The sequence below is a fragment of the Crocuta crocuta genome, unplaced genomic scaffold (assembly GCF_008692635.1).
Source record: "Crocuta crocuta isolate KB4526 unplaced genomic scaffold, BGI_CrCroc_1.0 scaffold92, whole genome shotgun sequence".
NCBI classification, from domain to species: Eukaryota; Metazoa; Chordata; class Mammalia; order Carnivora; family Hyaenidae; genus Crocuta; species Crocuta crocuta.
In genome coordinates, this window is record NW_027528804.1 from 3,007,392 (window position 1) to 3,032,580 (window position 25,189).

Below are 25,189 nucleotides of genomic sequence, written 5' to 3' on the forward strand. Positions count from 1 at the left end.
GCCCGGAGGACCACGGGCCTGCCTCCCGAGACCTCGGCTTCGCACTGTGCTGTTTCAGTCGTGCGTTCCGGCCGCGCGGCCGCTCCCGGTGCCAGCAAGAGCGCGTCTCCCCAGGGGAACTCACTGGAAAGGCCGCCCAGCGAGCGCGGACCCCGGGCGGTGCCGAGAATCCTGGTGAGGACGCGCAGCGCTGGCTCTTGTCCAGCCCGAAGTGCAGGCCCGACTGCCAGTTACAAGGTTTAACGTTCCCTAAACCAGCTTCTACATTTTGGGTTTTAACTCCACCTTTCAGCTGTGCTTTCCAAAGTGTCTTCTCTGATGCAGTGGGAAGACAGCATCCTTTGTTTAGGTGGCCAGTTAGGCGGGATTAAAGTCTTGTCCTTCCTCGTTGTATCGCTTCTTTAACAAATTTAAACCTTCTTACCAAATTTAGATTTGAATCTTCCCATCAGCAGGGTTTTGTTTTGTTTTGTTTTGTTTTTCCTTTTAAACTCCCTTCCATTTCTGTGTCTTCCTTGTGTGTTTATTTCCCCGCTCCAAGTAAGCGTGGGTATATGCGCGCGCCCCTTTCTGGATAATTTTCATTTCCTTCAGAAATGTTTTTCACTTCTTGGGTCAGTTTTAATCATTGCTTTTCAAGCAAGGGGGACAATGTCAAGTAAATATCTCCACCAAATAGAAACCACTCACCTTGTCTCTCAGCCTCCTTTGTGGGTAGGATGGATAAACCTACATTCTGTACAGTAACCTTCTTCAGAACATCTAAAGTGATTAGTGACTGTATTTTCCTAAACCAAATTCTTCCTCTCCTAAGGCATTGCCGAAATTTCTAGTGGTACCACTTTCCTCTTACCACAGGAATGAAATATATTTTTCCTGTTCTTTCAGTCATATGATCTTCATTGACACATCACCCAATTTGATTAACATGACTTTGGAGGAGAACATTGAACTTTTTAGTTAGGTTTTACCTGTGCTTTTATTGTTTTTAATGCTTTATAGTTTATAGTTAGCGGAGAGAATGAAGTCTCTGAAGAAGCATTTGTTAATTTTAGAATTCAGTTTGCAGAATTCATCCTCTGTTAATTTAGAATTCATCTGTCATAGCTATACATACACATGTATACTTGCTTACAGCATAAAGTACTTCATAACGTACTTGTAAGTTTCAGTGTTCCATTACTTCACTTGATAAGAAGTTATAGCATTTTGAATATGATACACCAAAAACAAAGAACAAAAAAAAAAATCCAAGTCATTTGGCCCAACTCCCTAATTTCACAAACGAGAAACTAAAATCTAAGGTATATTGAGTGACTTGGTTTGGGTCACTAACCAAGCTTTCTGTGATGCAGTTGTGGAAACCTGGTCCAGAACCCCAAAACAAATCCTTTATCAATGGACTCTTTGGGACGCTAGTCAAAATATCCTTTGCTGTCAATTTTAACTCTTTTTCATCAGTCACATACTGGTTTTCCTCACACATAAAATGTTATCCTCTCATTGTCCATTTCAAAATTTTCCTTGTTAATAGTAATTAATATTAATAATTAATTAAGGTTCTAAGAGGAAAGGCTAAGAATGACTGCTCATTTATTGAGTATATGTGCATCATACCATTTGGTCTTTTGAAGTAGCAACAAGTAAAAAACAAACATAAAACCTTAAAACTGAAAGAAAACAAGCTTTTTCCTAAAAACCTCTTATATAATTACAGTCCATGAATTAGCTTAAACTTTTCTTGAAAAAAAATTTTTAACCATTCTTTATTGAATTATGATTAACATACAATGTTGTATTAACTTCAGGTGTAAAACATAATTCATTCAATAATTCTATACATTATTCAGTGCTCATCATGATTAAGTATTATGATTAAGTAACATTATTATATTATTGACTGTATTCCCTATGCTGTACTTTTCATCTCTGTGACTTATTTATTTTATAACTGGAAGTTTGTATTTCTTGATTCTCTTTATCTATTTCACCCATCTCTTGAACATTTTATTTTCTTTAATTTTGTTTCCTGTTATATGAGTCATTTATATTTATTTATCCAGAGATTGTTTCTAAATTTCATGTCCTCTTACTGTTAACCTGGAATTTGGTGAAAAAAATCTACATTCAAACTGACAGTACTGCTAGTTCACTGTAAGTTTCTTAGGCCCATGCCAATATCATTGTTTATTTTAATAATGATTTTTTAGTTAACCTAAGAAAATAGTACTTAATTATGGGTGATAACGTCTGTTAAAAATAAACACTTGATGATTATTTTTCTTTCATATAACAGATTAACAATATAGTTCTGAATCTAAACTCTTATTTAATATAAGTTATTGAAGCTAAATTCTTTCCTACCTTGTATTCATTTATGATGGTGTAAAAATTTAAAATTAGAGTCCATGTACAGACTAATGCAGAATTGTATGAAATATTTGAATATTAGGAAATAGAAGTAAAATACAAATACCTTTTTCTTAAAAACCTTCCATTTTTCATATTTACTTTTAATCTTATATGCTTACAAACTGTGGTTTATTTTAAAACTCTTCATTTGCAGTGAGTTCATTATCTTTTATGTCATCCACCTACAATGATTTCAGAAGAGGTTAGAAAGAGATTAATATATTTAAAGAACCTGACTCATTGTGAACATTGTGAACAATGACATCATTAAAAAGAACTTAATTGTTTTCATTAATATGCTGTTAACAGGAGAGGCATGATGGGTGAGTTTTCTTCTTAATCGGGTTCACTATGGACAGGAAGAGCCTGCCTTCTCAGCAAGAAGATTCTAAAATCACAAGCTCCAGCCTCCATCAATGATGACAGGATTACCTGTTATGTAGGCAGACTGCAATGATAAACACAAGAGACAGAACAATTAACCAGGTTTAACACAGGTTGTGTTTCTTCAAATTTTCCATGACTCATATAGCTAAACAATGTACTCTCATGGTAACAGGAAAACTCACCTAACAAACAGATTTTAGGAAAAATCTGAATTAAATTTTGGATGATCTGAAACTGCTAACATGTTCTTGTGAGCTAGAGTTACCTGGCCTCTGGCTAGTGTTTTAGCACATGTCATATTCTAAACAGGTGTTTGGTCTCAGAATCAGAAATTTAAGTTTAGTGATATTCAGCCATTCCCTAAATTAGGATAAAGTGTAGGCTAAAATAGTACATTTTCATTTTGAAATTCAGAACTATTCTAAAGTAGCTGAGTTTTATGCCATTAATAAACTTTTGAACATCATCAAGTGTATTAGTCATAAAGTGGTCTTGTTAATTACCAAACAGAATTTTTATAGAAGATATTGTATTTTTAGTTGAGCAAAATACATAGGTATTGTCAGAAGCTGAGGCACACTAAATGTGTTTTTAAAATGTATATGAATAATAATTATTATTGTATCTATTAAATATGAAAAAATATTCTATACTAGTTTCAGATATCCAAATTTGTACAAAACTAACAGAATTTTTAAAAAATTACTATTGTTTTTGCACAGAATTTTGCACTTTCCAAAGAAATAAAGCTGAAGTAAACCTTGTGGTAGAGGTTTAAAAATCTTTTAACTTAAACACAGATGTTAAATTTCTGTTATTATTTTTAAATTTATCTGAAGCCTGACACAGTGGAAGGAACAGGAAGGAAAGACATCACAGTATGAGTACAGACATTTTTAAAGTTCAGTCTATGAAAACTGATCACATACTGTAGATAAACTATCACCAACTCCCCAAAGGTTTTTTTAAAAAGCAAGCTTTCTGCTAGGCATATGGACACCTTGGGGCTCCTCTAAAAGTCCAAAGGTTTTTTTTATTGCACATTTCAAGCCAGAACATTTCCAAATATTTGGTAAACTTAAGCTCTGGCTAAACAAGGACAATTTAGCTCATCAGCAGTACCCCCCGATTCAAATGAACTCTTCTGCAGATACAGATTCAGAGAAACAACAAAGGCCAATAACTTGTTGCATTAGTAGTAATTTGTTTAGCAATTTCCCAGCTACTAAAAACTGCTGTTAACAGTCCTGAGAAGTGTAACTTTGGTCATGAGAACATTTCAACCACTATGTGTTACATTCACCAAGTAGCTGGCGTGCAAGTTACTGTAAGGAAGAGCTAACAGATCAGTAACACACCTCCTCACTCCTGCCTACTCCCCGTCTTCCTCTCATCTCAAATGCTGCAGTTCCCTGGCCATGTAATATTCACATACACCAAACAGGGGGGTGTTTCTGTGCTTTTTACCTTATAAATGTAATTTCTACTCTCCTAGTTGTATGCCATTTAAGAATGTGCAATAGCCATTAAGGAAGAAACTGATTAGTAAATAGGTACAAAATGGAAAGAGATAGAATTAGGAATTTCTATATGTGATAACAAACAAGAACTTACAGAAAATAGCCAGTGAGATTCTCCTAAATGAGTCACCAGTAAAACTAAAACCACCAGATGCCAATTCTGTGTATTCTAGACACAACTAAATCTGGTTAACCCTCTCCCCTTTTCACCTGAAGCTCTCATAATTTTGGAGGTTCAATTGCTCAACTTATATTTAATTAGATTTTCCCCAATTATAAGTTTTGAAAATAATTCTCTCTCATACAATTGAGCAATTTAATTTTTTCAATCCTCCGTATCATTTGCTACAAGATTTAGTGACACGCAGAGTTGAATGAGGAAGAGTTGGTGGCTCAGATCAAAGTGGCCTTTCTTTGAGCAAATTAAATTAGAATTTATCCCTATCTTGTAATTGCAACCTCTTATCATATATACGTTGCAACTCTCTAAAATGATATTATTTTGATAAGCAAATCATGGCCAAATGAAGAATAATGAACTCCCTGGGAAGAATAGTGCTTACTTCATCAGAAGCCAAATACACACAGAGCAGGGCTACTTCTTCTGCGGTTGCAAATCTTCCAGTCTTCTGTCTCTTCAGGAAAGAGCTTAGTGCCTGAGATCAGAAACCAAACCAGATATCAGTGTTGTGAGGTGAAGTCTGAATTCACCAGCAACTCCTTCAGGAGGTCCAAGGCAAGAGGAATCTATAGAGGTACCATTGGCTTGCTGCCTTGATTACTCATGTATAATACATGATAACATGAGAATATCATTAACTGTGGACCAGGTAGGACTAGAGTGACTTCCAAGCTACTCAAACTAGTAAAACCTATAGACACTGTGTCTATACTAAAACCTGTAGATACTGTGTCAGATCAGAAAGTAAATATTAAAGAGGAAGGCTTTAAAAATTTTTTTTTAAATTGTGGTAAAATATACATAATATGTTATTTATTATCTTAACCATTTTTAAGTGTATAGTTTGGTAGTGTTAAGTACATTCACAGTATTGTGCAACAAATCTCTAGAGCTCTCTTCATCTTGCAAAACTGAAACTCTATACCTGTTATCCTCTAACTCCCTGTTCTCTCCTCCCCTAGCTCCTGGAGGCTGCCCTTCTATCCGTCTCTATTTATCTACTCTAGGTAAGGAAGAGGACATTTTCCAACCATAATATTTAAACACATTTAAAATAGTAGATATACCTCTTCGGGATTTGGTCTGGCTTGTATTCTTTCTTGCAGAGATGGGGTATCAACCGTTCCTAAATGAAAATATTCAGCTTGGTTAATTACTCAAAGTGAAAAAGAAATTGACAAACTTTAAACTTCCTTTCCATATGATACAGCAATTAACGAAATCCTTCCCCATAACTTAGAATGATAATTTTACCTCCATTTTTAGGATTTTTAAAAACATAGACCATAGGGGCGCCTGGGTGGCTCAGTTGTTTAAGCGTCCGGCTTTTGATTTCAGCTCAGGTCATGATCTCATAGTTGTGAGACTGAGGCCCACATTGGGCTCTGTGCTGGTAACACAGAGCCTGGTTGGGATTCTCTCTCCTCTCTCTCTCTGCCTCTCCCTCCCACCATTGTTCCCTCTATCCCTCCATCTCTCTCTCTCAAAATAAATGAATAAACATTAAAAAAAACCCAAACACCACAGGCCATAATTGTTTGTGACACTAGGCAAGGACACTGGGTGAGTCACCCAGCATCCCCAAGATATACTTTAGTCACATTATACTGCATGACACTTTATGGATTTTAAGCATTTTACGTATATTATCTCAGTTACTCCTCAAAACAACCCTGGAATGTAAATACAACCATATAAGGACTTCACCAGTGAAAGAACCCAGTTGCCTTGATGATCTCAAAACCATTCTTTGCTGTCAGGTTCACTCTGGGGATTCTCAGAGACAGTGTGATGCCTGTCATGGTCCTCTGTAATTAGATGGCCCAACATTTTCTTCGTTATCTTGCCTATTTTCATTGGTTTCAAATTCCTGTTTTTCACCACTGTTTCATGTTTCTCATAAGAAATATAATTTGGAATTATTTCACTTTAAAAAAAGTAAGAATGACACTAAACATTTTAAAATACCACTTGGTTCAAGCTCCTACAGAGAGACTTTCCCAGACTTTTTGTTAATTTTTGTAATCTGTAAATTCTCTTTAGAGGGCCTTTGGGGGGTGGGGGGTGGTTGCTGACAGTACTCTGGGCAACCACATGGTATTTCTAAGGTCATAAGAAGTGATTTTAAAGTCATACCCTCTGCTCCTAAGAGTGCCATAGGGATGATGTTTACTAGGAAATAACTTCTTTTATTTTTTTTCTTTTTAAACATTTTATTTTTTTAAGTAATTGCACCCAACTTGAAACTTGAACTCACAACCCCAAGATCAAGAGTTACATGCTCTACTGACTGAGCCAGCCAGGAGCCCCAACCATTTCTTAATTTACCATCACTTGCCATTTCTCTGGAGAGGGTGGAAATCTTCAAAATCAGAAAGTTCTAGCTCCTTGGTGTTTATACCCTTTCTTTAGCTTACCTGTCTCCTCTCATATTTCATCGTAAGTGGGAAGCACTTTTGACACTCAGAGTAGAAACTGTCTTTACTAGAAACGGTCACCTGATCCATTAGGAATATTTTCTACCTTCCACACTGCTGCAGACAATAGTGTGGATAAACTTTCTGAAACCAAGTAACAAAGCTTCCTTTATACCCATCTTCTGGTAATATTTTCTTCACTTCCCTCATCCATAGTCCCCTTATAGTCCCAAATCCTACCAACAGTAGGCTCAGGACACCTTAAGCTTTCCTTGAACAATGGCCTCAAAATCCAGTTTTAAAATACAACTTTGACAGCTTCCTACCACTCAGGCAAGTGAGCATCATCTCTTTCATATGGCTGGTATTAATGGCTATTAATGAAACTATAGAGCAAGCCTATGCCTTCTACTTAATTCCATTGTCCCAACTCTACTGTGTTCATGGCATGGACCACACAGCATGCCATAGTCTACACAAGCCTGGTGTTGAAGAGTGTGACTATACCACCAGCAGCGCCATCCCAGACACACTCACTCACTCCTTGTCAGGTTTTCTTCCCTGACTGGCTCATGAGTCACAACTCGTTCCTTGTCCCACACAGTTTGATAATATATTTTCCAAACTTCTGAAAAGTCCAGCTGCTAAAACAACCACATTTTCCAAACCATTTTTCCATTTATTCCACTGGGTAAATGATACTAAAAATAGCTAGAGTCAAGTATCACCAGTGTGTCTGTTAAAACCCAGTGAAACTCTACCGTATCCTCTTTTTTCTTAGTGTGACCTATGTTTACCTTTCTAATCCAAGAAAAATTAAAGAGAACACCTCAATCATGGAAATTCTGCGGCTTGAAATGTATTTCACATTCCTCTTCTAAATTACTAAGTCAGTGGTTTTTAATCTGAGGGGAGACCATGGTGGATTATATAAAAATCTCATGTGGAACTTTCCAAACTACACACAATTTTTCCCATCCACTCTTTCCCCAAGTTCTGGCGTGACTTCAGGTTTTGAAAAGTTCCATACGTAACTGTGAAATGCTGCTTCTCCCCAACCCCCCAGGACCAGTTGTGAACGACAGAGAACAAGCCTGATTCTGGATATGTGATATTTAATTCCTTTCCAGAGAAGAAATTAATAATTCTTCTTAGGCAACCTGTATTCATCCTGGGTCAGTGGAACCAGGTAAAAGGGCATATCTATTTAATAGACATACCCATAGTTATTAAGAAAATGAGAAGTTATTCCTACAAAATAAATTATAGAATGGTTTTGTTTGGACAGATTGAATGTCCTTTCTACTAGTAAGACGTTCTGCTCTTCTTGTTTCCTTTATATGAGAGGTCAGCATGCATTCTGGTAAAGAGCCAGAAAGGAAATATTAGTTTTGAGAACCGTTTGGTCTGGTACAACTACACAATCTGCCTGTAGCCATACATGCGCAACCTGGGTGTGGGTGTGTCATAGTAAGACTGTATTTACTAAACAGGTGGTGGGCCAGATTCCACCTGCAGGTCAATGTTTGCTGACCCCTTTTTGTAGCGTAAAGGAAGGTTTTAATCCCTCCTTTTTGGTTATCAGCCCAGGCGATTTACAAGACTTGGTAGCTCTCTGTGTTCTGGGAGGCTCCTCTTACTTTCTTCCCGTGGTTCTGTGAACACGGTCTACTTTTCATCTTTTGCCTGGCAAGGTCATCTCTGGTCTGCTTCCAAAGCACCAAGCTCTGGCCAATGATTTGTCTTGGCCATGAGATTTGGAGTTGCTCTACACATGTGAATACCACTTAAATCCTTTCCATCTGTGGTTCATTCCTGATGACTAAGAATCTCATTGCCAACCTACTATTGGGACTGTTAGCTTAGTGAGCCTAGACCCTTTTTCATTTGAGCTTTTCCCAATGACAGGACACAATGTAGCATGTGGTAAACAAGCTTCTGTGCATATGTTTCACAGTGCCAACCATGGTGTCAGAAAGGACAAGTGCACAGCCCTTCATGCCTACCTCACCTGGACACACACAGTTGCACCTGATGCCCTGCTGGATGAAGTCTGCAGCCACGGACTTTGTGAGGCCAATCACGGCCGCCTTGGTTGTACTGTACACGCATCTGTTCACAACCCCTGAGGATGAAAGGAAGGTTCAACCATTGAAGGAACAAAAAAGTCTCCATTAGAAAGGGAACACAAATAACTGTCCTACTTCCTCCCATGCCGTCCTTTTTACGATTTGATTCGGGGGGCGCCTGGCTGGCTCAGTTGGTTAAGTGTCCGACTCTTATTTAGGTTCGTGAGTTCAAGCCCCATTTTGGTCTCTTTGCTGTCACCTTGGGATTTTTTTCTCTCCCTCTCTCTGCCCCTCACCCTCTCTCTGTCTCTAAAAATAAATAAATACACTTAAAAAAATAATAAAATTTGATATCAGGTTTTCTTCCTTCATGGGGCTAGTTGGGAAAATAAGATCATTATTGGCACAACTCAGTTGAGACCTAGGTGTTGAGATGCTGCACATAGGTGATGGCAATAGCCTTAGGTTTTCATCATTAGTTGGTAGATTCCAAAAGACAGTCAGGGTAAAGAACAACAAAACCAAAACCAAACCAAAACAATCAAGGGTCTGAGGCATTTCTCTGCCTTCCTCTCTTGCAGGCTCACTGTGTGTTCTTGCAAAGAGAAGGAATGTTATCTCAGCAGTAGTGATTTCATTTTAAACTTGCAAATCTATCTGGCACACTGTGACATTTGACATTATTCCAGATGGCACTGTGATCCTGGCTCTTCAACTTGACCTCTTGTGTAGGGCCCAGAGCCACTGACTTTGTGAAGCACTTCCCAAATTATTACCCTCCACAATATCATGCCAGCACTTTGCACAAACCTGTGTTGTCATTTTACCACACTATAGAAGACCTGCATCTGCCTGACTCTCTTCCTTTTGGATTGTGAGTTCTTTTGGGCAGGGACATGTAGTGTTCAATACATCTTTTTTGGTTAGTTAGATGGATAAATATTTCCTTATTCCAACTTGATTTCCATTTCCATATCCATTGGAAGTGATCAGAGGAAGGGCAAATGAAACAAAACTTATTTTTCACAACTGGTTTACACTGAGGCAGAAAGGGCTGATATTAAGGAACTTAATAACAATTTTTAAAAAAGTGGTATTGAAATTATATGTGGGTTTTATAATCCCTGCTGTGTTTGTTCGAAAAACCCACAGCTCATAAAGTTTTGGGAGTATGTGCATCGTGATTCCCAGAAGACGGACCTACCTTTGAGGCTGGAAGCCACAGACGACATGTTGATAATGTTGCCAGATTTCTGTGCAAGCATCTGCCAAAACAAAACAAACTTTTAAAAATTGCCACTCTGCAAGACAAAAATAATATCTCTTTAAAAGATCTGCATTTACTTATGGTTTGCAGAACCATCTTCCTAGCTATTAACATTAAGCATCATTAAGCTTCTCTACAGCCTCACCCAGTCACTGCTAGGAGTTGATGGCATGCTGACGCACTCACTGGCAAGAGCATTTCCCAGGGGGATTACTGCCTTCCTTTGGCACAAGAGCATCAGCAAGATCAAGGAGGAACTCTGAGCTAAATGGAAGGTTAATGAACATTGTTACTTTGTATTCCCAATGTTGGAAAACTCTTACTTTATTCAACCTATATTTGTTGAACACCTACTGTGTTCAGATAGAGTGCTAGGTCCAGGAGATTTGAAGATAAATGACACCTCTCTGCCTATGCAGAGCTGCCAGGGGCCTGGCCGGGCTGACATAGCCAGCATCCAACGACAGTGGAGACCTCCACAGAGAGGGGTCGGGTGGTGGGAAGGGACCAAACTAGGCTGTGGGACACTCAGAGGAGGGCTCCTGAGGAGGAAAGCGGCTGGCTGGAGTGTTAGTCAGAAAAATAAAAGAGAAAGGTGTCTTAAGGAGTGAGGACCACATGTATAAAGGCGCTAGCACAGAGCTGGGAGGAAGGGATGGGTCTGGCTGGAATGTCCAGAGTGGGAGGTATGAGGCTGCAGAGGCCAATAGGGGCTACTTTTAGGAATTTGGGCTAAACCCTGGAGGCATTGTGGTGGTGACAATGAGGGATTTAATGCAGAGACGTGGCATGTTTTGACTTGGGGACTTCTAAGATTACTGTGGCACGACATAGAGGAGAACACTGGAAGCTGATACAGTGATTTCAAAAGGACTGATAAAAGCTGAGATGCAGAAATGTCTGTGAGTTACAGCGTGAGACAGTGAGGTGGTAAGGGCAGGACATGGTAAGTGCTTACATGCAGTGAGGCCTGCCTCCCTCAGGGCGAGCCGTGTTTTCTAAGAACACCTCCCTCAGAATTCCCCCACTCCAAGGGTGAAGGTCTGAGGAGGGTCTGTGGCTGTTTTGCCCTCCTAGACAGGGCACACAGTAGGTGGTCAAAACACTGTGATGAATCAAAATCCCTTGAGGGGCTACTTTAAAGTGCAGCTTGCTGGGCCCTGCCCCTGGTGTAAAGGAATATATGAATGAAAAAGCTGCTATAAAATAAAAATGTTTTCAAACACACTTCTACTTAAGTTAATATATATGTGTGCTTTCAAGGGCATGTAGGTATGTGCAAGGGCGTGGGTACCCATGAGGAAGCAAGAGGTGGAGAGAATTCCTACTCTATGGGCTCTACCTTCCCATTGAAATCAGAAGCTGGGAGGATGGCTGTAAAGAACAAGGTGGGGGGAGGGATGGTGGACACAGAGAGTGGTGAGGAGTTAAAACAACTGCTGAGAGGACGTGGAAGAGCCCCACCAGAGAACAGAGGAAGGAAAAGCAGGATATCCTGTGCCGTGAAAGTCAAGCGGAGAACGAGTTTCTTAAAAGGAAGAACCTCAGCAGTCAGTGTAGAGAGAGAAGTTGCTTCCGCTGGGGTGAGCTTCTCCAGCAGCTTTCGGACAGAGAGCTGTCGGGATGGAGGGGAGTGACTGGATGGTCGGGGGGTGAGGGGGCTGCGAAGATGACAGATCTCCCCGTGGTATTCTCCTGACTTTGTGTTCTGATACTTAGGTACTATTTGCATGCAAGAGCAGAGAATCTGTAACAACCTAAGGCATAGTGTTGGATGGATTAAAGGGTACAGAGGGAGGCTGAGGTGACCCAATCTAGCCAAGGATAACGGTAGCGGTGAAAATATTTAACCCTACTCATTTGTCTATGCGATAAAGAGGATCATAATGAGATGGGGTCCTCACAAAAACGACCAGGAAGATTAGTAAAGTATAATGGTGTTGGAAACGAAGCTTTAACATTTTTTCTTATCCAGTTTAGCAAATGATCCGTTTTTACTTATTTTTTTACTTTTTTCCAGTTTTCTTGATCTATCATTGCCACATATAATTCATTTTCATGCCTGTAGAATACATATATTCCAATAGAGTATATAAAGATGGGCTATTAAGTACATTCAGTGTCCAAGCATTGGAAATACTGTAATTCCTCAGGCAAAACTTTGGAGTTCAGTCACCTAGGAGATGCTAGTGCTGCCCCTTAACACTTGTGCTATCCATTCAGGCAGGCCAGTCTGCTGGATCTAGAGCCCTCAGTCCATGCTCAGCACCCTTCCATGCTGTTTTCTCAATGCCGGCTCAGCGCTTGCTGGTAGAGTGTGCATGCTCTTCTTGGCTCCCCATGTAACATCCCCCTCTGGCAAATATGACTTGGTATTATAAAGTGAAGTCTCCAGTATATAGTAATTCTACATAGGACTCACCTCCCAGAAGCTCAGACATGGGCTAGAAAGAGCTCTGGAAATTCCCTCCAGCTGTCAATCTAGTTGTCTTACCCTGACCTAGCTTTTCTGTCCCCACTGAGCTCAGCTCCTAAACCTGGCTCACCTTGGTTTCTTGGGTCTTTGAGGATTCCGTGTCTGGCCTCTACCTGGACTGACAGCCTAGATTCATGTATTCATTCAACAAATACTTGCTAGAGTATCTCTATGTACTAGAGAATCTTCTAAAATATGGCAAAGGGGAAAAACCTCCACATATCAGAGACTTGCCTGACTTTGGATTTTGCAGTGACCTCTTCTTATAGTATTTTCAGCTTATTCTTTGCCTTTTTAAAAAAATCTTTTTTTATATAATTTATTGTCAAATTGGTTTCCGTACAACACCCAGTGCTCATCCCAACAAGTGCCCTCCTCAATGCCCATCATCCACTATCCCCTCTTCCCCACCCTCCATCAACCCTCAGTTTGTTCTCAGTATTTAAGGGTCTCTCATGGTTTGCCTCCCTCCCTCTCTGTAATTTTGTTCTTTGCCTTTTGACTCATATTCCAGTTTTGGAACGATTTTCTGTGTCTAACCATGATCAAAAATTTCCTACAAGTGTTCCTATGTTTTGACCACCTGACTTTTCAGATCTGCTTAGACTCCAAATCCTGACTTCCCCTGGAAAGTTCTAACCTGTTATATGTGCGTCATTGTTAATGAACCCAGAAGATCCCAGACAATTAGGGCTGAAAGGAATCGTGTAATATCTCGCCCTCATTTTGTTTTTTTAAAGTTAGTTTATTTATTTTGAGACAGAGAAAGAGCACAAGCAGGGGAGGGGCAGAAAGAAAGAGACAGAGAGAGAATCCTAAGCAGTCTCCATAATGTCAGAGCCCCAGGTCGAGGCTCCATCTTGTGAACCGTGAGATCATGACCTGACATGAAACCAAGTGTTGGACACCTAACTGACTGGGCCACCCAGGTACCTCATCTCATCCTCATTTTACATAGAACAAAGTGCAAGTGCCATTTCCCACGGCACATGGTGAAGTAGGGGGAGAGTTCAGGCTATAACGCAAGTTAGAAATCCAGGGTCAGGTTGGTTACTGTCACTTTAATAAGTGGCACTGACTTCTTCTGATTGCTCATCTCAGTCAATAAATCCCAATCTCTTGGAGTTTGTTTTTTTTTGTTTGTTTGTTTGTTTTTTTTACAAATGAGTATTACTGGCTCATATGAGTTATTGTTAAGATGTTTTAAATTATAGGCAAACGCACTAATTTGCAAGTTAGTGTTTGCTATTTCAAAAGTTAACACTTACTGACAAGTTTAAATTTCAGTTCCGCTGGACCATACCCCACGCCTGCTCCCTTCACTCGTATTTGTCAAGCACTGCAGACATGAAGTAGGCTGGTTTTGCACGTGTGATAGTCTTACCCACTGTGAGATAAGTTTTCTCCTTTTACCGCAGCCTCTGTTTCTCTCCCAATCCTAGGTTAAGAACCAGGCTTCAAAAAATAATCCAAGTTACCAAATAACAGATTGTCATAAACTCCAAATAATCAAAAAAATGAAATTTATATTAAAAATAAATTTGCTAGGGGCACCTGGGTGGCTCAGTTGGCTAAGCATCTGACTTTGGCTTGGGAGGTGATCTTACAGTTTGTGGGTTCGAGGTTCATGTCGGGCTATCTGCTATCAGCAGATGACTTCAGATCCTCCGTCTCCCTCTCTCTGTCCCTCCCAAACCCCTTTTTCTCTCTCGAAAATAAACAAACATTTGAAAAACAATTTGCTAGTTCCATATTCCACGGACCCACTAGGAGATCCTTTCTAGGCATTAAACAAGTAGATTAGATGGAAACAAATTCCTTTGTTACTAAGTCAGTTTTTCTAGTTTTCCTTTCACAATTCATCTGGATCCTTCTTCTTCATTTTTTTCTTTTTTAAAAAATGTTTATTATTTATTTTTGAGAGAGACAGAGCGTGTCTGGGGGAAGGATAGAGAAAGAGGGAGACACAGAATCCAAAGCAGGCTCCAGGCTCTGAGCTATCAGCACAGAGCAAGACATGGGGCTCGAACCCAAGAACTGTTAGTTCATAACCTGAGCCGAAGTCGGACACTCAACCGACTGAGGTGCCTAAGTGACCCAGGATCTTTTTTGACATTAAGTTGAATGTTCAGAGTAAAGCATCAGCCCTGCCTTACCTTTAAAAAGCTCTTCTCCTGCACTGGGTTGGCAGCATTCAGTATGTCTGCCATCTAATGCAGCTGAGATGGAAGAGAAGAATGGCTCCTCTGCATTTCACTAGGGTTCCATTTACAACCTTGGACTGAGCTGGTTCTGTATGCAGTCAATCCCTTTCATTGTCTGAGCTTGTGCCATCTGCTAACTACTGGCTTACAGGTTCATTTGAACCCAGTGGTTTTCAATATTTACACTCCCCTCCCTGAGAACACCTAGTGTATACTTTGCATCAAAAGGCATGTCATGCTTGTAAAACAAAATGAAAAGCATTAATGAGTTGTGTAAAAGCTGTGGAATTCAAGGGTAGCCGACTCGGAGGAATGCTCTCTCTTTAGCACACACTGTCTCTTACCTCTCTGGTTCCTCTGTGGCTTAGCTAAAAACAGGAGTGCAAGAAGAACACTCAAGGGACAGAAAAGCAATGAGGTACATCCATCTGAGAGCATGTGGCTAGACAATGAAATTCAGGAAGGGGCCCATTCTCTCTAGGGTTCAAATCCTGGCTCTAACCACTTGCTAGTTATATGACCTTGGGCAAGTTACCTCACTTCCCAGTTTTATCCTCTGTACAATGGATGTGACAAAGTAGTACCTACCTCATCGCATTCTTCTGGTCCCACACGCCTCCTTGCTCTCCCTCCCTCTGACCCTCTTCCTCATATAACTCAATCACGACCTGAGCTGAAATCAAGACTTTGACACTTAATCAACTGAGCTTCCCAGGTGCCCCTTCTTCATAGTACTTCTAACCACTCCCCAAGTTATATATTTATTTAATTATATGTTATCCTGTCTCCCCAAAATAGGATCTCTCTTTTAGAAGGGACTTTGTTTCCTGATGTGTCTTCTGCACCTAGAATGGAGACTTGCATAAAGAAAGTGCTTAATATTTCTTGAATATTTCTTAACTAGAAGGTGAAGGGAGTTTGTATTAAGTGTCTTAATATGAATGTTCAGTACAGGTTAGTCATTGTGTTAGCTACTGTCACTCTTCAGTGCAGAAAGGTGAGGACCCTTTCTGGATGCCCAGTGTGGAGGTCTACTTATTGTAGTGACGGTGGTCCTTACTTTAGGAAGAAATGCCTTGATCATCAAGTACATGCTGCGGACATTGAGATTCATCGAGAAGTCCCAGTCCTTCTCCTCACAGTCCAGGATGGTTCCATGATGGACAAAACTGGAAGAGGGATTAATCAGTGGGGAGAAATGATCATTTAAGATTTCTATCGCATTGCCTTATCATTTCATATCATCATTTACTGACTTAGACCTTATGAAGAGTTTAGCAATTCGTAGTATCACTTAGTAAGTATCCAACAGCTTAACCTAAGTACATTTATTTGAAAACAACATCCTTCTTTTGAAGAGAAAGGCAAAGGCTTGGGGCCACCAAACATAAGAAGCTCTATGGCGACTCTTGAATGCTGAGAACAAACTGAGGGCTGATGGGAATTGGGGTGAGGGGAAGGGGGGGTGATGGGAATGGGGAAGGGCACTTGGGATGAGCACTGGGTATTATATATAAGCCAATAAACTATTTAAGAAGAAGAAGAAGAAAGAAAGAAAAAGCTCTATGGCAACTGCACAGGAAATATAAAAAACAATATCAAAAAGAAATGAGAACACGATACCTGCCCTGACTCCTATTTCATAAGCAACAGTGCCCCCAGGTGGCAGAGATTTAGCATTTTCGAAGGGAAATCAAATTGCAAAGGAAAACTGTGGTTTCAACATCTCAGGGTAGCAAAGCAACATTGCTATCATATGGTTCTAAAGTACTGAGTAAACAAAGCAGAACAAAACTCTTTAAGCAACCTTCACTCCTTTTCAGGTCACACTTTTAAAAAAATTTTTACTGTTTATTTATTTTTGAGAGAGAGAGAGAGAGAGAGAGAGGGACAAAGGGCAAGCAGAGGAGGGACAGAGAGAGGGAGACAGAGAATCCGAAGCAGGTTCCAGGCTCTGAGCTGTTAGCACAGGGCTTGAACTCACGAGCTGTGAGATCTTGACTTGAACTGAAGTCAGATGCTTAATTGACTAAGCCACCCAGGCCTCCCTCAAGTTACACTCTTAAATAACCTGCTCATCCATTGTATGACAGCAGGAACCACACGCTCTATTTCTGTATCCCTTATCTTGCTGAGAATTTAATATGTAGATATTCAAAAACCAGTTCTGCTAACTGATTTTTTGTCATGGCTCTGAGTATATTCTCATATAGGGATGAGCAGTTTATTTATGTAATAGACTGTCATAAATTGTTGCTTTAATATTTACACAGTGTAACATCTGACAAACTATAGATATATAGAAAGAGGTTTTTTGTTGTTTTTTTTTTTTTTTTGGTCAGGAAACAATGATTAGGAAGAAGAACAAAAATGTATTAGAAGGCTCTGGAATTTTTCCATCAATGCGGCAGTACAAATAGAACAGTACATAAGGAAAGTGGAATGTCACTTAGTTCCTGTGTAAACCTCGGCTGTACTGATTTCTACTGTCATGCCTGAGCAGGGAAAGTACTGGCACGAGCGGCCCTCCATGTTCCAGCCTCTCCTCATTCATACAGGGTTCAGCGCGTTTGGTACCACTGAGTAAGTTCAGTTAAGCCATTCTCTTTGTGCTCTATACAGAGATGCAACATGGAAACTTCTTTTGGTGGGTGGGATTCAGTGTCCCAGTAAGAAACACTGAGCTTGGGATCTGTAAAGGACTTGCTAGAATGTCTTGGCAAAAAATTGGGAACACCTGCATTTCAATAAACGGAGTACTTGGTTTCTGGTAAATACACTTTGCTTTAAAGACACCTACTCGGAAATGGCTTTTCATTTTATTTTATAAGTCTTACTGGAGCATTCACAGTCAGTTAGCGTGAGCCTGTTACCAGCCTTAAGAAGTTTAACCGGTTTGGATTAATACCAGTTCTCTTGAGTAGACTGTCATTTTCCTTAGGACTCAAGTCCATGTCCACTTCTCTTTTTTTCCCCTTAAGTTTGTTTGTTTATTTTGAGACAGAAAGAGAGAGAGAGTGCATGTGCATGCAAGCAGGGAGTGACCGAGAGGGAGAGAGAGAATCTCAAGCAGGCTCCACACTATCAGCACAGAGCCTGAGCTCACTTCCACGGCTGTCTTACTTGCTGAATCTTACTTGGAATAAAGTTTGTGTCTAAAATCTAGCTGTATTTTCTAAGAAATATATTATGGTTTATGATGGATAATTTTGCTTTATTACCAAAATTTTTAAAAAAGTTCATTTATTCATTTTGAGAGAGTGAGAGAGAGCACATGTCGGAGGTGGGCAGAGAGAGGGAGAATCTCAAGCAGGCTCTGAAATGTCAGCCCAGAGCCTGACACAGGGCTCAGTCTCACAAACTGTAGAGTCATGACCTGAGCGGAAATCAAGAGTCGGATGCTTAACTGACTGAGCTACCCAAGTGCCCCTTTTCAAAAATTTTAAATAAAAGTCATAGAAAGCTTTCTGTAGGGAGAGTGAAATGAAAAAGTATGAATTACCCAGCAACATTAAAGAGAACATCAAGTCTCTCAATTTCATTGGCAAACTGATCAATTTGTTTCTTCTTCGTGACATCAAGGCCCCGAATTTGAATACCTGAAAAATAAAGCAAAGCACACTATCTTTACTCATAAAAATATTTAGCCTTGGAGCTTTAGCTATTCTGAAGTGTGAAGACTGCAGTATTTGTGCAGTTAGGCTTCACAGGATTGTCAGTCATTAGTAGGGTCTTATCAATCTTGAGAATCTCATTGGTAAAAATCTTAAAGTCCTCTCCATCTTTTTTCTTTTCTTTTAAGTAGACTCCACAACCAACCTGGGGCTTGAACTTACGACCTGACATCAAGAGTCAGAGGCTCTACCGACTGAGGCAGCCAGGTACCTCTATAAGAGCTGCTTCTCAGTAAACCAGCAGCAATAGCTGCAAGTGGGCTCATTCTAGTCCCTTCTTTCTTTTTTTTTTTTTTAATGTTGTTATTTTTAGGAGAGAGAGAGAGAGACAGCGTGAGCAGGGGAGGGTCAGAGAGAGAGGGAGATACAGACTCTGAAACAGGCTCCAGGCTCTGAGCTGGCAGTCAGCACAGAGCCCGACGCGGGGCTCGAACCCACGAACCGCAAGATCATGACCTAAGCGAAAGTCGGACGCTTAACCGACTAAGCCACCCAGGCGCCCCTCTAGTCCCTTCTTTCTTTCTTTTTTTTAAAATTTTATGTTTTTTTTAAATTTATTTATTTCTAGGAGAGAGAGAGACAGCGTGAGCAGGGGAGGGTCAGAGAGAGAGGGAGTGACAGACTGTGAAACAGGCTCCAGGCTCTGAGCTGGCAGTCAGCACAGAGCCCGACGCGGGGCTCGAACCCACGAACCGCGAGATCATGACCTAAGCGAAAGTCGAACGCTTAACCGAATAAGCCACCCAGGCGCCCCTAGTCCCTTCTTTCAACCCAGAGGTCGAATCACTGCTACAGTGATGCTGAATTCTGTCTGAGGAGGAAGGGCAGGCGCAGTGGGATAAGAGATCGCTTCTATTTGTGTACTTGACCTTTATGTCAATTCTATTATCGACTAGAAATGACTTTGTTGGTCACAGGTACCATCACTTATTTCTGGACTAAATTCCAAGAAGAAATGAGAGGCCAGAGGGAGGGAAGAAACACTAACCACGAGAGAGTTGCATGGAGTCTCAGACTGACACCTTGTAGTCGCTACTAAAAAAAATATATGATCTAATGAAAGTGGCAGTCATAATTTTTATGATTTAAAAAATATATGGTTTATTACTTTATTCTTCCCTTTTGGATACAGAAAGGAAGGATTACAAATAAAGCAAGGGAGGACTAGAATGGAGTTTCAGAAGGACTTTCTTTTTCTCTTTCTTTTCCAGGACAGCAGCTTCCTTTAGACTTGTTGAAATGATAACTCAACTCAGTCTTATTCAGTTAACTAATTCAAGGAACTAAACTGTGTTTGATCATGCCACCTATTCCATTTTGCTGAAACAGTTAACTTTAAAATGAGTTCTCTGTCCTGATTGCTTTCTGAGTAACGCCAGTCAAAGCCCTTTGATGTTGGAGTTAGGTTTGGTGTGGTACAGTTAGGGGCAATATGCACCTAACCAAGTTAATCTATTATAGTTTCCGGTCATATGTGATTTTAAGGCCGAGTTGTTTCCAATATGGTAGCCACTAGCCACAGGTGGCTGGCTACCAGGCACATGAAATGCAGCTAATCTGAACAGAAATGTGCTGTCGGTGTGAAATACACATGGATTCCAGAGATTTAGTATTAAAAAATGTAAAATTTTCCATTGTAGTTTTTTATATTGCACATGTTAAAATTATAATATTTCAGATACATTGAATTAAGTAAAATACATTATTAAAATTAATTTCACGTGTGTCTTTTTACTTTTTAAATGTAGCCAGTAAAAAGTTTACAATTGCACGTGTGGCTCATGTCATGTTTCTTTTTGTTTTTTATTTTTTAACGTTTATTTATTATTGACAGACAGAGAGACAGAGCATGAGCAGGGGAGGGGCAGAGAGAAAGAGAGACACAGAATCTGAAGCAGGCTCCAGGCTCCGAGCTGTTAGCACAGAGCCCGATGTGGGGCTCAAACTCACGAATAACAAGATCATGACCTGAGCTGATGTCAGACGCTCAACTGATTGAGCCACCCAGGCGCCCCTCATGTCATGTTTCTACTGGACAGCGTCTCCCTCAGGGGGAGGCAGAGAAGTGGAAAGTCATCATCAAAAGTTAACATAACAGGGGTGCCCGGCTGGCTCAGTCTGTAGAGCATGCGACTCTTGACTTTAGATTGTGAGTTCAAGCTCGTCGTTGGACTAGAGCTTACTTAAAAAAAAAAAAAAAGTTAACATCTACTAAATTTTCACACATAATTTAGTAATTGAGTACTGAATTCTTCAATATTTTGGATAAATAAAAAATTTTAAGGATACGCCTTAAATTTTGTTAATACATTTACATATGTAGATTTTTGTCTGTAGGTTCACAGAATACAGATTTTTAAAACATGTTTATTTTGAGAGAGAGAAAAAAGAGAGAGGGAGAATGCAAGAGAAAAAGAGAGAGGGAGAATGCAAGAAGAGGAGGGGCAGAGAAAAAGGGAGAGAGAGAATCCCAAGCAGGTTCTGTGCTGTCAGCATGGGGCTCCATCTCACAAATCATGAGAGCATGACCTGAGCTGAAATCAAGAGCCAGATGCTTAACTGACTGAGCCACCCAGGCGCCCCACACAGAATATAGACTTGATATCAGAGAATAAGTCTCTAAAAAAGGCCAGCAGAACCGAGCAGCTGAGGAATTTTCTTTCAACATGTGAACACTCTTGCTTTATAATACCTTGCAGATTCTGTATCCCAAGTTCAAACCGCTGAGTTGCTTACCAGGGTACTTTTCCAGTTCCTGAAGTTTGGACTCATTGATATCTGTGGCTATGACTTTGGCACCTTCTCTTGCAAAAGCCTGGTAGACACAATGTACAAATAAATCCTTTGTTTGTTTGATTTGATTCCATTCTCATGAGTGGAAAGTCATTTAGCCTTTCCCTCCTTATCTTATTTTCACTGTCTTCCCTATAAAATAGGTGGAATTTTAAGCTCTCTGCTCTCACTTCACCCTTCCAATTGTTATTATTTTTACCATTAATTAGAACAACGTGACATACATTGTGCTTTTCATCTGACTTTGTGCCTTTAAGAGTTATCAAATAAAAGAGTGTTTCTAAAAACTAGGACTCTGTTACTGACACCTCTCAAAATACTATTCTGTGATGTGATAGCCTGTATTTCATTTCTGAGCTAGTTCTTATTATTTTCCATTTCTTACTATATTCCCAATAATAAGACAGAATGGGTTATTTTCACACTTTTTCTCCTAAGACTATACTACTGTTTTCATAAATGTCAAACCATATCCTATTATACTGTAAGTGCATTAATGAGCTCAGCTCTGGGTTATAATGTACAAGAAATTGATATAAATTAGAAGGTGAAAGTAACCTGATAGTCTTGTATCTCTGGAGTCCTACATCTGAATTGACAATTTCAGAAAGGAATACATTCCTGTAGGTCTCCTGCAGTAAATATATCATTGTGGAGAGAAACTGAGGCAGAGAGTTAAGTTTCTCAGAGTCCAAGATTATCATTGATGTCACATAATAAACATATGCGGTATTCATTCCTTCATCTGCCCTGGGTCAGGGCCAGTGAGTTTTCTTTTTGTAACTTCAGACAACAGGGGCACAAAAGTAAACAAACAAACAAACAAAAAAACCCAAAAACAAAACCACAACCCAAAACAACCAAAAACTAGAGCAGAATTAAATAACCAAGGGCTCTGTCCACATAATTTAATACCTCAGAAGTTAGTAAGCAAACAAGAGACAATCACTTACGATGGCAGCTGCCCGGCCAATCCCCTGAGCAGCAGCGGTCAGGACGATGACCTTCCCATCAAGTCGACCCATCATGGAACTTGTGGTTCAATCTAGAGACATGTGTATTTAATGGCTTACACTGTAGCATGTGGTTCTGCGCAGTGACATCTAGAATGAACTTAACGACAGCATTTCTGTACAAATGGTCTCATCATCTGAATTCTCCAAGAATGCTGACCCTAGATACTAGCATTGTAATGAAACACATTTTGCATAACTCATTGAGGTGATAACTGGCATCGGACAGACATTGGACTTGAACCTACTGTTTGGTTTCTTCACTACTTAGAGAAGACAGCCTCTAATACCGATATAGCAGGGGAGGAGTCCTTCCCTTCACTGCCACCACCATTCTCCCTCAGTCTCTCTAGACATACTTGTATGGCATTGTATGTATCCTTACTTCTTGGAGCTGCTTCCCAATTCCTCTGCTATAAACTTTGTGGGGATTTGCACTATCAATTGTCTATGGCTTTTCCTTGTTCCTTGCAGAGATTTCACGATTGGCCTCAGAGTCATTGAACAAAAGAGCTGGAAAGATAAAATCATGTCCAACACTCCCATTATATAGAGGGGAAAACTGATCTGACTTGCTCGAGGTCACAGAGCCAGTTATGAAAGAACCAGAACTAAGCTCGGGCCTCCCAGCTCCTTTGCTAGGTGAAATCCCACTCCACAGTGCTGCTGATCCTCTCTTAAAGTTTAACCATGGAGTAGTAACACTTTATCAGATACCATCAGTTTTTTTTCAAACTGGAGACTGAGAAATTCTGACACAGGGAAAATAAGGTATGCATAAGATATCTGGTGCTTGGATTGTAGATTGTGGGATGAGAGGAATGGCTCATGATGAGATTGGGGGTAGTTAAGAGTCAGATGATGATTAGCTGAGGCTGTCTTCAAGAAGCTGGGTGCCTTTCTCACCTTGCTGTCCTTTATGGCTGCCTCTGATCTCACACCAAGTCACAAAATGGCTACTTGGTCCCAAGCCATCTCACCCGCATTNAAAAGCCTTTCAGAGAGTCCTCGCTTTCTAGTCAGTAAAGAAGCCCTCCTCAGACATTTCAGCCCACATTTCACTCATCAGCTCTAGCAGCAAAGGCTAGGAATTTGAGAGTTTTGTTTTCTGGCCTCTATGAAGAGAAAAGCTGGCAGAGGGGGTGCACAGCTGGGTGGGTACTGAGTGAACCTACTTAAATAGTTCGTGTACAGAAAACCTACCTACACAATCACTGCTCAATTACCCGCCTAATAAAATACAGGTAACAGGCTAGTCTTGCTTAGAGGGCTCACATGATCTAGTGCTATCTTTGTGAGTCCATCTCTGCTGTCTTCAGCCAACCTTGGCATTTTGCTGTAATCAAGCCTTCACACTTTATCTAAGCTCGGAATGCTGAGGAGCCAGTTAGTCCCGTGGACAAAGGGCACTGAAGATGGAAATAGTGCGACACAAGCAGACACGTACGTATTTGAGAAAGATCACTGGAACCCATCTTGGGGAGTGGGTGGTGTCCTTGGGAGGGTGCTGCGTGGGCCTGAAGGGCCGCGGGTGAAATAGGGATGGGGAGAGGGCTGGATGAGAGAAGCGTCTGAGACGTGAGACAAGGCCGGGTCACCGGCGCACTATCGTCAGAGGGCTCAGGTGGCCTGCGCCGCGCCTCGCGGCTGTGCATCAGGCCTCCGGATTGCAGGTCCAGGAGAGCACCTTGTGCTGGGCCTGGCTCCCGCGGGCTCCCACGCCCACTGCCCCGCGGTGAGTCCGCACGCGGCCGCTGGGCTGGCGGCGGACCTTCGTGCCTCCGCGGCGCCTTTCTGCCCGGCGTGGGTGGGCCTCCCTCGTAGTCTGACAGTTTCCCCCAATAACCCTCCTGCACATTTACCTTCGTCTTGGTGTTTTGCTTCTCTGAGGGCCAGACGAACCACGGGCTCCAGGGACCTGCTTACGGACTCACTGATAATCTCGGTTAAATCTGCGTTGGTCATGCGCCGGAGAAACTGTGAGCTTTTACACTGCCTGACCTACTCTGATGCCATGGATTTTCGCTATTTGTCTTTATTCCTACACGAGTGATACGTTTTCACTTTAAACATGTAAAGCGTTGAGAGATACAATCATATATATACTTTAGCAAGTAAGAGAATCCAATCGTCTTTATCCCCCGCCGAATCCTGGGCGTGATGTATTAAAAAGCTATTATTTTACACCTCTGTCAATTGCTGGCTTTAGGCGCATGACACTGAAGGCACACACCAAAGGTGTCCCTGGGAATCTTTGACACCCGGAGAAGCACTTACTGAACAACTGCTGGACCACAGAGTAGCTGCTTTGCTCACTCCGATCTCTCCCCTAGCTGGCCTTGGCTTTCTGAGACCAGATTTTGAAGCTAAAGCCTCACTATTAGAATAAACGACACTATGAAACTAAAATGTATTTATTTGGGAAAACGAGTGCAAACATGGCCTCAAATGGTAAAATACAACGTGAAAAACACATTGAAAAACTAATATACCAGAGTTTCAAACTTGTTAAAAACACATCCTTACCCTGATCTAACTGCTAAGATTAATCTTGAAATAGGTAACTTGCAGAACAAAGCAAAAATCCAAACCTCTTCTTTTACCACGCTACAATTTCATTAAAAAAAATTAGGAAATCTTACTTTAGAGCAAGTGGATGGCGTCCTCCAGATCCCCGTGCGAGCAACAAACTTGAGACCTTTGTGCAGAAGCAAGTCAGGTGCTTAATAATGCATGTTGGGATTTGTAGTTTCTTTCAGTTTCAAGGAGTCGCATA

General features: G+C 40.7%; 1 protein-coding gene and 1 long non-coding RNA gene across 3 annotated transcripts; one reads left to right on the forward strand and one right to left on the reverse strand.

Moving 5' to 3' along the window:
- Positions 1-40: 40 nt before the first annotated feature.
- On the forward strand, positions 41-8,934 carry LOC144224672 (uncharacterized). Its single transcript, XR_013333106.1, has 4 exons — positions 41-174; positions 5,463-5,507; positions 7,984-8,106; positions 8,875-8,934. It is a non-coding gene; the product is annotated as an uncharacterized LOC144224672 (long non-coding RNA).
- Positions 1,577-25,144, reverse strand: BDH2 (3-hydroxybutyrate dehydrogenase 2). 2 transcript variants are annotated; one of them, XM_077755763.1, is made up of 10 exons: positions 25,056-25,144; positions 22,354-22,445; positions 21,344-21,422; positions 18,436-18,532; positions 15,994-16,102; positions 10,191-10,251; positions 8,929-9,042; positions 5,568-5,626; positions 4,883-4,975; positions 1,577-2,860 (listed from the first exon to the last, which is right to left on the reverse strand). In XM_077755763.1, the coding sequence occupies exons 2-10, from the start codon at positions 22,426-22,428 to the stop codon at positions 2,807-2,809; spliced, it is 741 nt and encodes a 246-aa protein (XP_077611889.1). In that variant the 5' UTR covers positions 22,429-22,445; positions 25,056-25,144; the 3' UTR covers positions 1,577-2,806. The 2 variants fall into 2 exon arrangements, with proteins under 2 accessions (XP_077611889.1, XP_077611891.1); XM_077755765.1 differs by lacking the exon at positions 25,056-25,144 and adding an exon at positions 23,320-23,337.
- Positions 25,145-25,189: the final 45 nt, after the last annotated feature.

Excerpts from the sequence above, each read along its gene's own strand:
- BDH2 (XM_077755763.1), bottom strand. The coding sequence starts at position 22,428 with ATGATGGGTCGACTTGATGGGAAGGTCATCGTCCTGACCGCTGCTGCT. Across the intron at positions 10,252-15,993 it reads TCAAGGCATTTCTTCCTAAA|ATGCTTGCACAGAAATCTGG; the intron begins GTAAGGACCACC and ends TTGTTTTGGCAG. Across the intron at positions 2,861-4,882 it reads TGTATTTGGCTTCTGATGAA|TCTGCCTACATAACAGGTAA; the intron begins GTAAGCACTATT and ends TTATCATTGCAG.